General features: G+C 40.3%; 1 protein-coding gene across 1 annotated transcript in view; it reads right to left on the bottom strand.

Annotated features, from left to right (window-relative positions):
- Positions 1-1,461: 1,461 nt before the first annotated feature.
- LOC132825596 (transmembrane protein 114) overlaps positions 1,462-16,161 on the bottom strand; it is an 89,381-nt gene continuing 74,681 nt past the window's right edge. Inside the window, exon 4 of the mRNA XM_060840977.1 lies at positions 1,462-1,691. Within this exon, the coding sequence (XP_060696960.1) occupies positions 1,462-1,691 (230 nt within the window). The remainder of the gene's footprint in view (positions 1,692-16,161) is intronic.

Here is a 16,161-nt window from a genome sequence, read left to right as displayed (position 1 = left end):
AGGCTAATACATAAATAATGAACATTTGGGCTAGATGTTGAACAGTAACAGGTACATTTGGAACTATCTTCATGTAAAGCATTAATGCCTTCAGGAAGGAAGAGGAAGAATATGAATGCCAAATTTATATACCAAAAATATTTCTCTTCTGGTATTTTTTGTCATGTTATTACTCATTTTGTGGCATTTGGACCCCAAGAGACACATGCCTTAGGCAAGTGGTGAGGTTGAGAAGGTGGGATCTTACTAATAATCTCGGCCGTTATGGCACTTGAACCCAAAATGTTGACATTACCTGACATTCAAAGCTGAGGTCAATTATAGATTCCCCATCACTTCCCCACTGACCTTGGAATATTCAGCACATGTTCATCATCTAAACTGGGTCCTTTTACATGAGGCTGCCAAAGTTCTTTAACAAAAGAACAAAAGTTTATTGTACAAAAGAAAAAAAAGCTATGTATCATACAGTCAATTAAGAATTTAACATTAGCAGCAAAAAGAGTGATTAAATCTTTTCCCAAAAATATCTCAATTACAATTAAATTTTTGTTTGCCTCCAAAACTCTGCAGTCAAAGGGTTAACAGTTAATTCTATAGCTCTGCAACCTGCTGTGGCTGCTTAAAATTTGTACTCAAAGGGAATGAGCTTTCAAAATAGTTCTGAATTATTGGAACCTTATTGGTTAACCAATGTTCCCTATATGCAAACTCCTGATAGAACATATAATTAGGAGGAAGTGAGGACTGCAGATGCTGGAGATCAGAGCTGAAAATGTGTTGCTGGAAAAGCACAGCAGGTCAGGCAGCATCCAAGAAGCAGGAGAATCGACATTTCGGGCATGAGCCCTTCTTAGGGCTCATGCCCGATATGTCGATTCTCCTGCTCCTTGGATGCTGCCTGACCTGCTGTGCTTTTCCAGCAACACATTTTCAGAACATATAATTAGCCCATTAATGTTTTGGAAAGGGATATAGTTTACTCAGTACTAATTGGCAACATTTACTGTTATTCTAGATTGTAGAAATGAAGTTAAACATGAAACATATTTTTACTGCAAAAGCAGAAGACCTTTGCCACTTGACCTGTAATTGTGACAGCTTTCGGCATTGCTATATAATACTGCTATAGTCATCACACACATACCACTGACAGTATTTCTTTGTTACAATATCTGTGAAGGTTACATTTATAGATATTTTGACATTTTTAACAGTTAAGCAAATTAAACATACAGTGACTAAGAGCAGACTGTTTTCATTAAGTATTTCAACCACTAATACTTAATTTCACATTTTTAGTATCGAGAGTCCATTATATATTAACTTAGTGAGAGATGCATATTTGAGCAGCTCCCAGAGTTTTGAAACAATTGCATTATTTCCACTTCGATATAATTTACAGAAACTTAACATAATTGTCTTTGTTTCACCATAACTTTCCTCAAAAGCATGTTAGCTTCATGTTGCTTCTTCCTGTCTCCTTCTCATACTCGTCAATTTGGCAGCTATTATGAATGCAACACCTGTAAAGACCTCAGCAACGAATGAGATCCATGCCAGAGCTAAAGACCATCCAAACCTGATGTTAATATCTTCCAGAATCTTCTTTCCAGAAAGACAAACAGCTGCTTTAAATGCTGCAGCTGAATATCCGATATACACACTGACTCCGCCAAGAGTTACCAGAGCTGAGGTAAACAAAAGACGAGACATTGATTAAATATTAACATACAGAGCATGTTTTACAGATATTTCACAATTATGCATTTCTCTAATATTAGACCTCTAATAATTAGTATTGCAATACAATGTTACATTGTTACTGACAAATTACAATGACATGTTCAACAATCCTTGTTAAGTAATGTGGTAAGAAAGTCTTTACATAGACTGAAATGGATACAAAGAACATAGAACATAGAACATTACAGCGTAGTACAGGCCCTTCAGCCCTCGATGTTGCGTCGACCTGTCATACCGATCTGAAGCCCATCTAACCTACACTATGTCCAAAATACAAGCAAATTGGATTATTTTAAATTGTGAAAACTGTGGTGACATGGGCAAGTTGGACCGAAGAGCCCGTTTCACTACTGTAGACCTCAATGACCCAATGAAATCCACTTGGATGTTTGGCTCACATCAGGGCGGAGGTGGGTGGTCTGATGGAGGAGAACACCCAATATAATTGGTAAAAAGCCTGAACTGGCCTCATAGTTGGCCTCACTATAATATTGGTAGCGTTCTGATCAGGTGTAGCCAGGCAGTTGTCATTTGTCATCCAGCAGATCCACAACTGTTATATCAGAGGGACATTAATTTGGGCAGAGGGGATGACAGGAGAAGTTTCAGTGCAGCCAGAGGTAGTCTTATTCTTCCTGGCCAAAATGAAATACATCATTAGCAAAACTATTTAGTGAGATGTACCTCTTCAAGCAGATAACTTACACACCCAGTAAGGCATCATTACTTTTTACCATACCATTGAGACATATGAAAATATTTTAACAAATGCTGGAAATAAAAGTGATAAAGTAACTAACCTAACACTAATATTTTAGAAAATGCATTGGATAATCCAGAAAATATTACAGGTGCAAGGATAAAGCATGACAAGGAAGAGGTAAGAAAATATATCATAAGAAAAGAGGGTGTTGGCATGAATTGTATGGGAAGCTAGTCTCACAGCTGATAAAGTTACTTCAGTTCTTTGAGAAAACAAACCTTCATTTGCAAAGCTACATCCCTAGATGTAGTATTCAAGCATGTCATTGTAATATAATTTGACACCATGCTAACAAGGTAAAAACTGTGAAATAGGAAGGATTCAAATAAGAGGCAAACTTCAAAATAGAGCAAAGAAGACAGTATGATTATCATAGAAAACACATTAACACTGGTAAGTAGTTCCAAGTAATGGTAGCAGAGGGATTTATTTTTAATTCATCCATAGGATGTGGGTAACACTGCCTGAGCCAGCATTTATTGCCTATCCATAATTTCCCTTGAGAATGTGTTGCTGATCTATCTACTTGAATTGCTGCTCTCTATGGATGTAGGTACACCCATAGAGCTAGTACAGAGTGTTACAGTGCTGTGGGAGAGAAATACAGTTGACATTTTAGGTTGATTACACAACATCAGAAACAGTGACAGAGGAGTAGATGAAAGAACAAAAGTTAGGTCTGTGAGAGGGTGGCGGGAAGGGATGATAGGAGGATGGTCAAGACATAAGAGGATAGAAATTGGACATTAAAGAAACAAAGATTGCTCTGAAGGGTGTGTCAGTGGTGATGAGTTATCAACTTTGGTGTGGTAACCCTTTTGGATCTCAACATGCAAATAAGCAAAGTACTCTCATATTATCACATGAGCTCAAACTGCAGGCTGTGTGCATTGTAGCACTCTAGGCACAGGCACTATATATATAGACGTAGTTTTACTATAAATAAACACACAGAGATCTTCAATTAAAGAAATTCATATGCCTTATTTGTGATACATTTAGAAAGCACAAAAATATGTAGCTGGGATTATGCAAAGGAGATTAAAAAAAATCAGCCTTACAAGCTTTTAGGCCAGGGAGACAAGCCATACACAAAATATCAATCCAAAATCTAGCATCCAGAACAGCAATCCAGAGGTCCCCAAAATACAAAAAAAAGCAGAAACTAATATTTATTCATAAACAAGACAGTCATTTCCATGCAGACAGCTGGTCATTCAAAGTTACTCTAACTTCAGGCTATTTAAAACTTTAATGGCCTTTAGGATTCAGCCCTGCACTGAATTCAGAGAATGCAAGCCAAAATTTAGTCAATCAATATAAATAAAAGTGGACTGCATTCCGAAAATGCACAAAGTCAACCGAATAACTCCTAAAACAACTTCCAAACCAAAAAATAGAGTACAGTGGTGAAAGTATGGAAAGTATGCACAAATTTAAATATAAATTGAAAAGACAGAAGAACAGCAGAAGCACTGATATTAAATCCTCATCATGATTTGGAAAGCCACAGATCTCCTATCGGAGTTAAAACATTTCAAATACAGAAGTTTCCTAGATTAAGCAGTTGCAGCACTGATTAAACATGCCATCAACATATTGATAGTTATTGGCAATGTGAAGTTACATAGAGTCAGTATCTCGGGATTATTGGAAGAGGAGCAGACAGATACTACAAAGATATGAAAAGTCCAAGAAAATTAGTTGCATATAGGAATTGACTTTATAATTCATCACTTAGAATTGATGTCCGACAGGAAAAAGGTACATGTATCAACAGATCAATATGTCAGTGGATCCCATCATGAATTTTTTAGAGGCTGAATATCAAAATGTAATATGGAGCTAGTAATTGCTTCAAAACTTACCAAAGCAATCCAAAATGAGCTCTTGGGAAAAAAAGGTGACAGCATTGATTCAGTGACAGCAAAAACAGGAAATATAAAGTCATTCTCACACAGATAACAGCACCTGTAAGCATGAGGTGCAGCAAACAATATTGACACTGTAGCTTGCTTGCTTTTTGCATCCCCTGGCTACGTGGAAAGTGCAATCATCTCACCCACTGCAAAGCTATGCTGCATTCCACAATCTTTGCAAGGCACGCTGAACAAAAAGCACTGGAAACATCTGTGCAAGAAATCTAGTTCCAAAGATGCACCCAATGGCTACAACAGGGAACAACCAAACAGAAGGCAGGCACAACAGTACAGTGAGAACAGAAAGGAATGCTCCAAAGACCTGAGTAAATGCGAGCCAATATACAAAGTTCACAGCTAGGCATGTTTGAATCAAGACCCAGAGTGGAATAATTTCCAACCAGAGGACAAACTTGCTTTCCACATTGTAAATGTCATACATTGTGCGGACACAGTCAACTGACTGGAAGCTTTTAAGCAAAATACTGCAGATGCAGGAAGTCTGAAGTAAAAACAGGAAGTGCTATAGAAGTTCAACAGGTTTGGCAGCTTCTGTGGAGTGGGAAGTAGAGTTAAAATTTCGAGTCCAGTATGACTAGTCTTCGAAACCTGGTTTTTCTCTCTCCACAGATGCTGCCATCGCTGCTGGGTTTCTTCAGCACTTGCTGTTTTTATAACCATAAGTTTGTGCCACAGTCAACATCACTTGAGCCCAAGAGCAACGAAACAAACTTTCTCTTGTCAACTGTCAAAGCAAAATGACTGGGGGGGGACAGGTCAGTCAGAGGCAGCTGACCAGCTGCAATGATTGGGCAGTATGATGTTGCAGTCATCTTCAATACAAAGTAACCACTCTCATAAAGGATGGAGAACCAAAGTTTCCTTTTGATCTTCTACAGGTTGTTTTTTTTTTAAAAAATCTTTTTTTAAAATTGAATGATATAGCAGACTTGAACGTCTGAATGGTTACAGCTATATTCCTAACAGATAGACATAAGGTTGGCGTGAAAGCCATATGAAATAAAATTTTCTATAACATTAACATCCAGAATGTTAATGTGAATAATGAAATATGTTGAATAAATTTGTAATCATATATATATATATATATATACATATATATACTTTAAAATTAAGTATGTCAGTATAAAGCTTTGATAGTGATACATAGTGCATGTGCTAGAGGTTTAGCTGAGCCCTTTAATTGTGATTTAATTAACTCAGGTTATTTTGAATATCAAGATGTTTTGAATTTCAAACCAATAAATTGAGCATGAGGTACCAGTTACAGTAAGGCTTTGCAGTCACCTGAGTTGTATGATTGCACTGTCTTGTCACTCTATGGGGACAGCACCCTATTAATATTTCCTTAATCAACCACATAAAATAGATCAATATAGTTAAGTTGTAATCGGCAGCTTATTCCCAGCCATGATACTATTGTATAAAATGGAGTGTTGTTGCATAGAGTGGAAAAAACATCAAATCTCATTTTTGCCCAATGTTTTGTTAAGAATCACTGCTTGCTGTTTTTTTATGAACTTGCATTTTTATGTGGAGAGGGTTGCTTAGATATTAAGCCCCAAGTGTTTCAGAGGTCTTTAGATTTTAGATTTATCTCAAGAGGGTTGGAATATAAAAGCACCATTGTGCTACTGAGACTTTATAAAGCTTTGGTTAGGCCCCATTTGGAGTACTGTGCCTAGTTTTGGTCCCCACACCTCAGGAAGGATATACTGGCACTGGAGCATGTCCAGTGGAGATTCACAGGATGATCCCTGGAATGGTAGGTCTAACATATAAGGAACGGCTGAAGATCCTAGGATTGTATTCATTGGAGTTTAGAAGATTAAGGGAAGATCTAATAGAAATTACAAGATAATACATGGCTTGGAAAGGGTGGACGCTAGGAAATTGTTTCCGTTAGGCGAGGAGACTAGGACCCGTGGACACAGCCTTAGAATTAGAAGGGGTAAATTCAGAACAGAAATGCGGAGACATTTCTTCAGCCAGAGAGTGGTGGGCCTGTGGAATTCATTGCCGCAGAGTGCAGTGGAGGCCGGGACACTAAATGTCTTCAAGGCAGAAATTGATAAATTCTTGATGTCACAAGGAATTAAGGGCTACGGGGAGAATGTGGGTAAGTGGAGGTGAAATGCCCATCAGCCATGATTGAATGGCGGAGTGGACTCGATGGGCCGAATGGCCTTACTTCCACTCCTATGTCTTATGATCTTATTACTTACAGTGTGAAAACAGACTCTTTGGCCCAACAAGTCCACACCAACCCTTCGAAGAGCATCCCACCCAGACCCATTCTGTTAACTCTACGGGCAATTTAGCACGGCCAATTCACCTAACCTGCACATTTTTGGACTGTGGGAGGAAACCAGAGCACCCAGAGGTAAGCCCAAGCAGACACGGGGAGAATGTGCAAACTCCACACAGACAGTTGCCTGAGGCGGGAACTGAACCCAGGTCTCCAGCGCTGTGAGGCAGTAGTGCGAAACACTGTGCCACCGTGCCGCCTTTTAAAATTCAGGAAGGAAGATATCATGCAAAGCAAACTGAGACATATGGAAAATAATTATCATCCTCTATGTGTGTACTCTTTTACAAGGAATGACAAGTCAGATCACTTGGGGTTATGTTTAACAATAACATCCAATTCCAAACTCCAAGTCTACTAAAACTACAGAATAGTGAGGTGACAATACGACTCAAACTGCTTTCTTCCCAAGTGAATCAATTCAATAGCAGTGTTGTTCAGTCAGAAATGGGCTGTCTGCATCAAAGGCATGCAATATCGATATCGCATGTCAACACAATAGCCTCAGTGATTATCAATAAGTTCCCCCTTTTCTCTAAATCACAATTAAAGGGCTCAACTAAACCTCTAGCACATGCACTATGTTGGCTGTTTCCCACCACAACTAATTTTATGAAAGTAAACTCAGTTTCTTGGAGCTGGTCCAAAATATCCACATGGGGCTGTCATCTGCATGTGGTTTTATAGGCAGGCAACGCTCCCTACAGTCTGAGGTGAACGTTTTATTTCAGCTTGCTTAATTAAAGCAAAGCTCTGGAGACAAAGGGAGATCACTTCAAATTAATTGCCTTCAATTACTTCAATTATCTGACAACTTCAGGATAATTTCTTTTCAATATTTCATGTTGCTCCATTTGCAGTTAGGCATGACTTCTGCTTTCATTGATTTAATTAACTCAGGTTATTTTGAATATCAAGATGTTTTGAATTTCAAACCAATAAATTGAGCATGAGGTACCAGTTACAGTAAGGCTTTGCAGTCACCTGAGTTGTATGATTGCACTGTCTTGTCACTCTATGGGGACAGCACCCTATTAATATTTCCTTGACTAAAATCGAGACAAGCACAAAAACAGTGACATAAAAGGAAGGGTTTTTTTCATTTATCTTGTCAAAAATAAATAGCCGGTATATACCAAATAATGAAATTTGATTGCTTTTCTCTGCAAAACTTCAAATGCTACATGGCACAAATTCTCAGGAAAATGTCTTTGTGAGCTAGTTATTAACCACAGCTATCACCAATGCATTACCAACATTTATCTTAGAAAATAACAAAGGTTCTTTTAAGGTTATGAAAGAGAATATGCTGAATATATGCAAACAAAGCTACTTTGGCCTCCATTTTAAGCAGCACCAACCTATTTTGAAACAATCACACTTGTGTTTCTTCTAATGTAGCTGAAAAGGGAATTTCAAACTCTGATTGATTTTGCATGCTAAAATATTCATACAATAACTTCAAATCTAAATTGTGATTGATAAAATGTCAGGGTAGATCATGCTTTTTTTATCATTTTGCACCCAATTATCATTCATGGAATATTGTGCTCTGTTTGTTAAAAGCAGTTTCAGCAGCTTTTCTAAAAAAATTGTATCTCAATAAAGAATGATCAGATCTGTCAGCAAATATGAGACATTGGGAAAGAATGCACAATGTAAACAATAGTGAGATTAACATCGCAGGACAGTATTTATATGCAAATTGTACAGCAAGTTCAGACAAAGGGCAGATGCTTGATTAAACACCAATATCTGATGTTGCTCTTCAATTTGTGCTGCTCTGCCACTAGCTTTATAAAAACAGCTTCTTATTCTCTGCCTCACCACTGAAATGCACTGAGTAATCTACTTGTGCAAAATCCAGTCATTTCAACTCCTTTAATCAACCTTTCTACTCTGAACATTAACTGCTATAAATGTGAAGTTTCATGCCTTTAGTTTTTTTATTGTCATTTGAATTACAAAATGAATTAAAATTTTGCATGTACTTTTTATCTCATCTCTTCTGTTCCTTTATTTTTCATTCCTTCAACAATTTTTTTTATTTCCCTCTGCTTATTTCACTTTCTGTCCCAGATTTGACTGAATGCATTTCATATTGCCTTCTCAGTCCTTATACTGATGAGTTCACAACATGACAAACTGACTGATTAAGGAGATTTATGGTTGTTTACCCCATACTTTGTGCTATAGATGTCTTGTATCCTACACAGTAATAGAACGCGCTTACATTTAGAAGGGACACATGGAAATTTTAAGAAAATAACCCACATGGTCAAATCCAATTTAAAGTAGATACCATTGGATTCCACACTATGAAAAAAAATCTGCACTACTACTAACTGTTATGAAGTTGAAGGAGTGTACTACACCTTTAAGAATGAATATTGTTTTGCTTTGAGAGTTTACAAACATCTGTCACATGACAAACGAGCAGTGCACTGGAAAATTGAAAACATGTAACATTTGGCTGTGAAACAGATATCTGAGTTGGTTGCTGCTTTGACAACAATTTGAAATGAACCAACCAGTTTAAATTTTGCTCCAGAATACTAAAACTCAATCAAGTTTGAATTTATTGTTTTTGCCAACATCAAACCAATGAGACGATCAGATGTTGGAAGTATAAAAAAGGCAGCCAGTTTGAAAGTCAGACAGAGTAACTGCAATCAAAACGCTCTCTATCAAAGATATCTTTTCAGGTTAAACATCTTCATAGTAAAAAACATAGATAATGACCCTGGGAGATCTTCAGCTGAAAGAAGACAGATACTGATGACAACAGCGCTGTATGGTTTTGAAATTAAGTTGATATAATTTTAATAAGTGTTTTGTTGGAGCAATATATTATTATAAAGTTGGAGGCAGATAATAAGCAGTAATGAGAAAAGGGACTTAGAGTTGTGAATAGTTGTTGTTTAAGGTTCACTTTTAGAGCTAAAGAGTAAATTGATGTTATTTTCTTTAAATGCTGGAATTTGAGGAATTCTCTGTCACTCATATTTGAACAGATTACGAGGGGAGGTGAGCTTTTCTGGGTGCTTAGTTTAATTAACAGAGGGGTTCACCGCTGTGTCATAACACTAACCTACTCATAAGATAAACTTGCATTTACTTTTACCAAAATAAGATATCCACAAGAAAACGGTATAAAAATCAACTGTTTGTGATTCTAGCAGTTATCTGGAAGTTTTACTGCTGATGTTCTAAGGTTTTCCAGAGTTTGTGAATTAACAAACAAGTATAAACAGTCTATATCAAGGACCAGTTTGTGGAGCATCTGAACTCTGCATGCATTAACCAACAGAACCTTCCGGTTGCCATCAACTTTAATTTTCCCCTCCGACTCCCCTGGCACTGTATCCATCCTTGGCCTCCTGCACTGTCAGAGTGAGGTCAAATGGAAACTGGAGGAACAACACCTTACTTTCACCTGGGAACTTACAACCCAGCAGCCTGTACATCGACTTCATTGGCTTCAAAGTCCCTCCTTCCCCAGCCCTGTACCAAGTCTAGACCCACATCCCCTCCTCCTCACCCCCAATCAGTTCTAATCAGTCCATTTACCTATGTGCTCCACCCTTTTCATTGCCTAATCACAATAACCCCCTTCCTGCACCTACCTATGACCATCCACCTATCCTTCCTCCAGCCCCATCTCCCTCCCTCTATTTACTACCGCGGTCCCATCCCCCTCCCCAGTCCTGACGATAGCCCGACTGATTGACTTTCCTGCTCCTCGGATGCTGTCTGACCTGCTGTGTTCTTCCAGCTTCACATCCTTTGACTCTGACTTGCAGCATCTGCAGTTCTTACTGTCTCCAAGTATAAACACTATCTTGTCTGAAATGCTCACTGACTCTATGATGGGCATCAGGTTGTGACTGCCCAGGACACTGCACCCACCTCTGCACTGAACCTGTCAAAGTTTCAATCTAAAAAAAGGAGTGATTTCAAGGATCCAGACCATTCATCAAAAGGGCCACAAATGTGCCTCTGCAGAATAAGACTTCTTGTCTTATTGGCTTGCTGGCTACTAACCAAACACCAGGTCCCATTTGACGAATAAGAGCAGAAAATCCCAGCTCTGAAGAGGCAAAATAGGTTGCATCAGAAGTTGTAGATCATAGAACAATGCAGCACAGGAATGGGACCCAGCCTACAACATTGTGCTGAACGTTACGCCACATTGAGTTAATCCCTTCTGTCTGCCCTTGGTCCATATTCCTCCAATCCTTGCATATTCATGTGGTTATCCCTTAAACATCTCTATCCTATCTGCCTCCACCACCACCGCTAGCAGCACATTCCATACCCCTACGTCACTTTGTTTAAAAAACGTACCCATCATATCAACTTCAAACTTTCACCTCACCTTAAATGTATGCCCATTATAAAACCTATAAAAGCTATCAGACCACCACCAGAATCATAGGTGATTCAAATTAGTTTACTTACAGCATGGAAAAATGGCCCTTCAGCCCAACAAGTCCACACTGACCCTCCGAAGAGCAATCCACCCAAACCCATTCCCCTACATTTACCCCTTCACCTAACACTAAAGGCAATTTTGCATGGTCAATTCACCTGACCCGCACATTTTTGGGCTGTGGGAGGAAACCAGAGCACCCGGAGGAAATCCACGCAGACACGGGGAGTATGTGCAAACTCCACACAGACAGTTGCCTGGAGAGGGAATTGTACCCGGGTCTCTAGCGCTGTGAGGCAGCAGTGCTAACCATTGTGCCACCGTGCTGCCCATATCTGCCTAAAATTATAGGCAGTATTTCTGAGTGAAAATAATCTTATAACAAGATTACAATAATGGCCATAGAATTGTATCTCCTAGTACTTTTTCAGTTTGCAACTTCCAAGTCATTTCTCTACATTCATCATTAAGAGATTACTGCTGATTTTCTTCAGTCCTTGAATCTGAACCTAATCTGACCACACAAGAGAATAAAGTGTGTTGGCTGCAGTTTTGTGATCTCAGTGAGTCCCCATCTAATTCAGATTACACATGGCTATGACAGTAGAAGTCAAAAGGAGTTCACAATTGCCACAAAAAGTTAAAAAAAAGGTCAAACTTGTGAACTGAAATGGACATTGTCAAAACAAACACCTTGGTAATAATTTCTAAATAAATTTGACAAGATTTGATCCTGTTATTTTTCAGAAATAACTGTAAAAGATATATCCTAAATCTGCCACTTAAATCTACTTTCTCGCTGCTAGCAGAGAAAGCTACATATTTGTTTTTCAAACTTCAGAAGAGCTGCTACATCGTTTTGATAATTCATACAGCTTTGATAGCTCAGGTCATTTTATTTAGAAATCTGAACCAGTTTAATTCAACTTCCATTACAGAGATTTTATTTTTCTCTTTTCCAATTTTCTCACTTGTTATTTTACAAAGGCGGTGACTCATTTTGTTTGTCTTCTATTAAGTGCTGACAGCACTCCAGTATAATACCCAAATGGATATTAACGTGAATGAAAATCAAGCAATTTCCAGCAGATTGGTTGGCAACAAGCAAAATCACAACTGAGAGTGGATGTTTTCCTTCAGCATTTGTGTTGTAATCTGGGATACACACTGCCTGTCTTCTGATGAAACTTCTGGATTTTTGTCTCCAATTATTTCTGTGAAATCAAATGCTTCATGAAAGATGAGCAATCTGACATCCCCAAAGCCTCCCATTGCTAAATTGCCAATTATCTACTTTAAAGATTATGCCTTCATGTTCTGAATTCATTGACCAGAGGAAACAGTCTTGTTGCATCTAAATTTTCAAATACTGCCTTCATTTGAACACATCGATTAGTTTAGCTTTCAACCTACTATTTTCAAGGGAATAGCAGCCACATTGAGGAGTCTTTCCCCAGAACTTAACTCTTTAAACTTTGGCATCATCTGGTAAATTTGCAGTGGATCCCTTTCAAGACTTATGTATTTTTCCTGAGGTTTGATGTCCAAAGCTGAACACAAAATTCCAGAGGTCTGGCCAAGCTTGTGTAGTGGACGCTGAAGGAGATTATCTCAGAGTGCAATGGGACCTTGATCAGATGGGCCAATGGGCCAACTGTGGCAGATGGGGTTTAATTTAGACAAATGTGAGGTGCTGCATTTTGGGAAGGCAAATTAAGGCAGGACTTATATACTTAATGGGGTAAGATCCTGGGAATGTTTCCGAACAAAGAGACTTTGAGGTGCAGGTTCATAAGTAGAGTTGCATGTAGATAGGATAGTGAAGCAGACATTTGGTATGCCTGCTGTGCTTGGTCAGTACATTGAGCACAGGAGTTGGAATGTCATGTTGCAGCTATACAGGACATTGATTAGGCCACTTTGGGAATACTGCATTTAATTCTGGTCTCCTTTCTATAGGAAAGATTTTGTTAAACATAAAAGGGTTCAGAAAAGATTTCCAAGGATTTTGCTGGAGTTGGAGGGTTTGAGCTATAGGGAGAGGCTGAATAGGCTGGGGCTATTTTCCCTGGAGCACTGGAGGCTGAGGGGTGACCTTATAGAGGTTTATAAAATCATGAAGGGCGTGGATAGGGTGAATAGACAAAGTCTTTTTTCCAGGGTACAGGAATCCAAGACCAAAGGATATCGGCTTAAAGTGAGATGGGAAAGATTTAAAAGGGACCCTGTTCATACAGAGTGTGGCGCATGTGTGAAAGTGGTGGAGGCTAGTACAATTACAATATTTAACAGGAATCTAAAAGGTTATATGAATAGGAAGGGATTAGATGTATGTGAGCCAAATGCTGCCAAATGGGAATAGATTAATTTCAGGTATCTGGTAGGTATGGATGAGTTGGACCAAAGAGTTTGTTTCTGTGCTGTACATCTCTCTGGCTCCATAACTTGATTTTCAATCTAACCTCTGAGGAAGATTCCTTTTTTGGTTACTTTTTGGACCTTGGCACTAGCTTTTAACAATTTATGAACACAGAAGATTTATATTATATTGTCCATGAAACTCCTAATCTTTCACCGGGGGTAACTGTGTCAGGATGGGAGGTATAGTCAGGTCTGGTTGTGGGTGGTTAATAGGGTGTTTCGAACAGTGTTAACATGCTCATGGGAGTAGCTGGATCGGGTTGAGTGGATAGTTTGGAACCATTAGGGATATATATATAAGGGATGGTGAAGGTAGTCAGGTTGTCAAGGGTGGACAGGGGATCGGCGGTTAGGTGGATCATGGGTTAAAGGCAAGTTCAATCTGGGGATTAGGACGAGTGGTTGGGCTGTCAGTAATTAGCTGGAAGTTATATTAGAACTTTTCTCTCGAATGTTAATTGGCCAATTATTCTGCCTTGTGCTGTGTAACTGTCCAAAATTAGGAGAAAGTGAGGACTGCAGATGCTGGGGATCAGAGCTTAAAAATGTGTTGCTGGAAAAGCGCAGCAGGTCAGGCAGCATCAAAGGAACAGGAGAATCGACGTTTCGGGCATGAGCCCTTCTTCAGGAATGAGGAGGGTGTGCCAAGCAGGCTAAGATAAAAGGTAGGGAGGAGGGACTTGGGGGAGGGGCGTTGGGAATGCGATAGGTGGAAGGAGGTTAAGGTGAGTGTGATAGGCCGGAGAAGGAGTGGGGACAGAGAGGTCGGGAAGAAGATTGCAGGTCAAGAAGGCGATGCTGAGTCCAAGGGTTGGGACTGAGAAAAGGTGGGGGGAGGGAACATGAGAAAGCTGGAGAAATCTGCATTCATCCCTTGTGGTTGGAGGGTTCCTAGGCGGAAGATGAATCGCTCTTCCTCCAGGCATCGTGTTGCCATGGTCTGGTGATGGAGGAGGCCAAGGACCTGCATGTCCTTGACAGAGTGGGAGGGGGAGTTAAAGTGTTCAGCCACGGGGTGGTTGGGTTGGTTGGTGTGGGTGTCCCAGAGGTGTTCTCTGAAATGTTCCGCAAGTAGGCGGCCTATCTCCCCAATGTATAGGAGGCCACATCAGGTGCAGCGGATGCAGTAAATGATGTGTGTGGAGGTGCAGGTGAATTTCTGCTGGATATTGAAGGATCCCTTGGGGCCTTGGAGGGAAGTGAGGGGGGAGGTGTGGGCGCAAGTTTTGCATTTTTTGCAGTTGGTGGGGGTGTGGATCTGACAAGGGAGTCGCAGAGGGAGTGGTCTTTCCGGAACGCTGATAGGGGTGGAGAGGGAAATATATCCTTGGTGGTGGGGTCCGTTTGGAGGTGCAGAAATGACAAAGGATGATCCTATGTATCTGGAGGTTAGTGGGGTGGTAGGTGAGGACTAGTGGGGTTCTGTCCTGGTGGAGATTGGGGGGGCGGGGTTCAAGGGCAGAGGAGCGGGAAGTGGAGGAGATGCGGTGAAGAGCATCGTCAACCACATCTGAGGGGGAATTGCGGTCTTTGAAGAAGGAGGCCATCTGGGTTGATCAGTATTGGAATTGGTCCTTAGATGCCTTAAAAGATGCCTTCGCCGCATCTGCTCCCAGGAGGACCAATTCCAATACCGAACAACCCAGATGGCTTCCTTCTTCAAAGACTGCAATTTCCCTCCGCCCCCACCCCCTCTCCGGCCTATCACCCTCACCTTAACCTCCTTCCACCTATCACATTCCCAACACCCCTCCCCCAAGTCCCTTCTCCCTACCTTTTATCTTAGCTTGCTTGGCACACCCTCCTCATTCCTGAAGAAAGGTTTATGCCCGAAACGTCGATTCTCCTTCTCCTTTGATGCTGCCTGACCTGCTGCGCTTTTCCAGCAACACATTTTTAAGCAACTGTCCAAAATTACCCGACACTGGCTCAGAGTCAGAGAATTTCACAGACTGCTGCAAGTTCAAAACTCCCTGGGTAATTCTCACAGAGATCAGCATGCTGGGACTTCCACAGTATTCTCGTATAAACATCCAGCCTCCAGCACTCCAGATATGGAAAGATTGCAAGCATCAATCCTTGCTGACTCCCTTCCACCTGCTTAGAGCACACCAGCACCACCAGTGAAATGCTGCCACAAGACATCTTACACGCAGGGTTAGACACCCAGCTCACAGACTGCAAGGGACTGCATGTCAAGGCTGCGCACCTGCATTCTTCACACTCATTCACTTTACCGCTATCTGGATGCTTGCAGTATTCTTATCTTGACTTTTGCACTTTAGCTTCAAGTCCCTCAGCCTTTCCTCATAAGACTTTCCCTCCATTCCAGGCAATATCCTGGTAAATCTCCTCTGAACCCTTTCCAAAGTTTCCACATCCTTCCTATGATGCAGTGACCAAAACTGTACATAATACTCCAAATGTGGCCACACCAGCATTTTGTAGAGCTGCAACATGACCTTGTGGCTCCAAAACTCAATCTCTCTGCCAATAAAAGCTAGCACACTGTATGCCTTCTTCGCAACCCTATCATCCTGGGTGGCAACTT

This window comes from Hemiscyllium ocellatum, chromosome 20 (genome assembly GCF_020745735.1).
Source record: "Hemiscyllium ocellatum isolate sHemOce1 chromosome 20, sHemOce1.pat.X.cur, whole genome shotgun sequence".
Taxonomy (NCBI): Eukaryota; Metazoa; Chordata; class Chondrichthyes; order Orectolobiformes; family Hemiscylliidae; genus Hemiscyllium; species Hemiscyllium ocellatum.
Note: the sequence above shows the minus strand (reverse complement) of the source record. Positions and strands in the feature narration are given on the sequence as shown.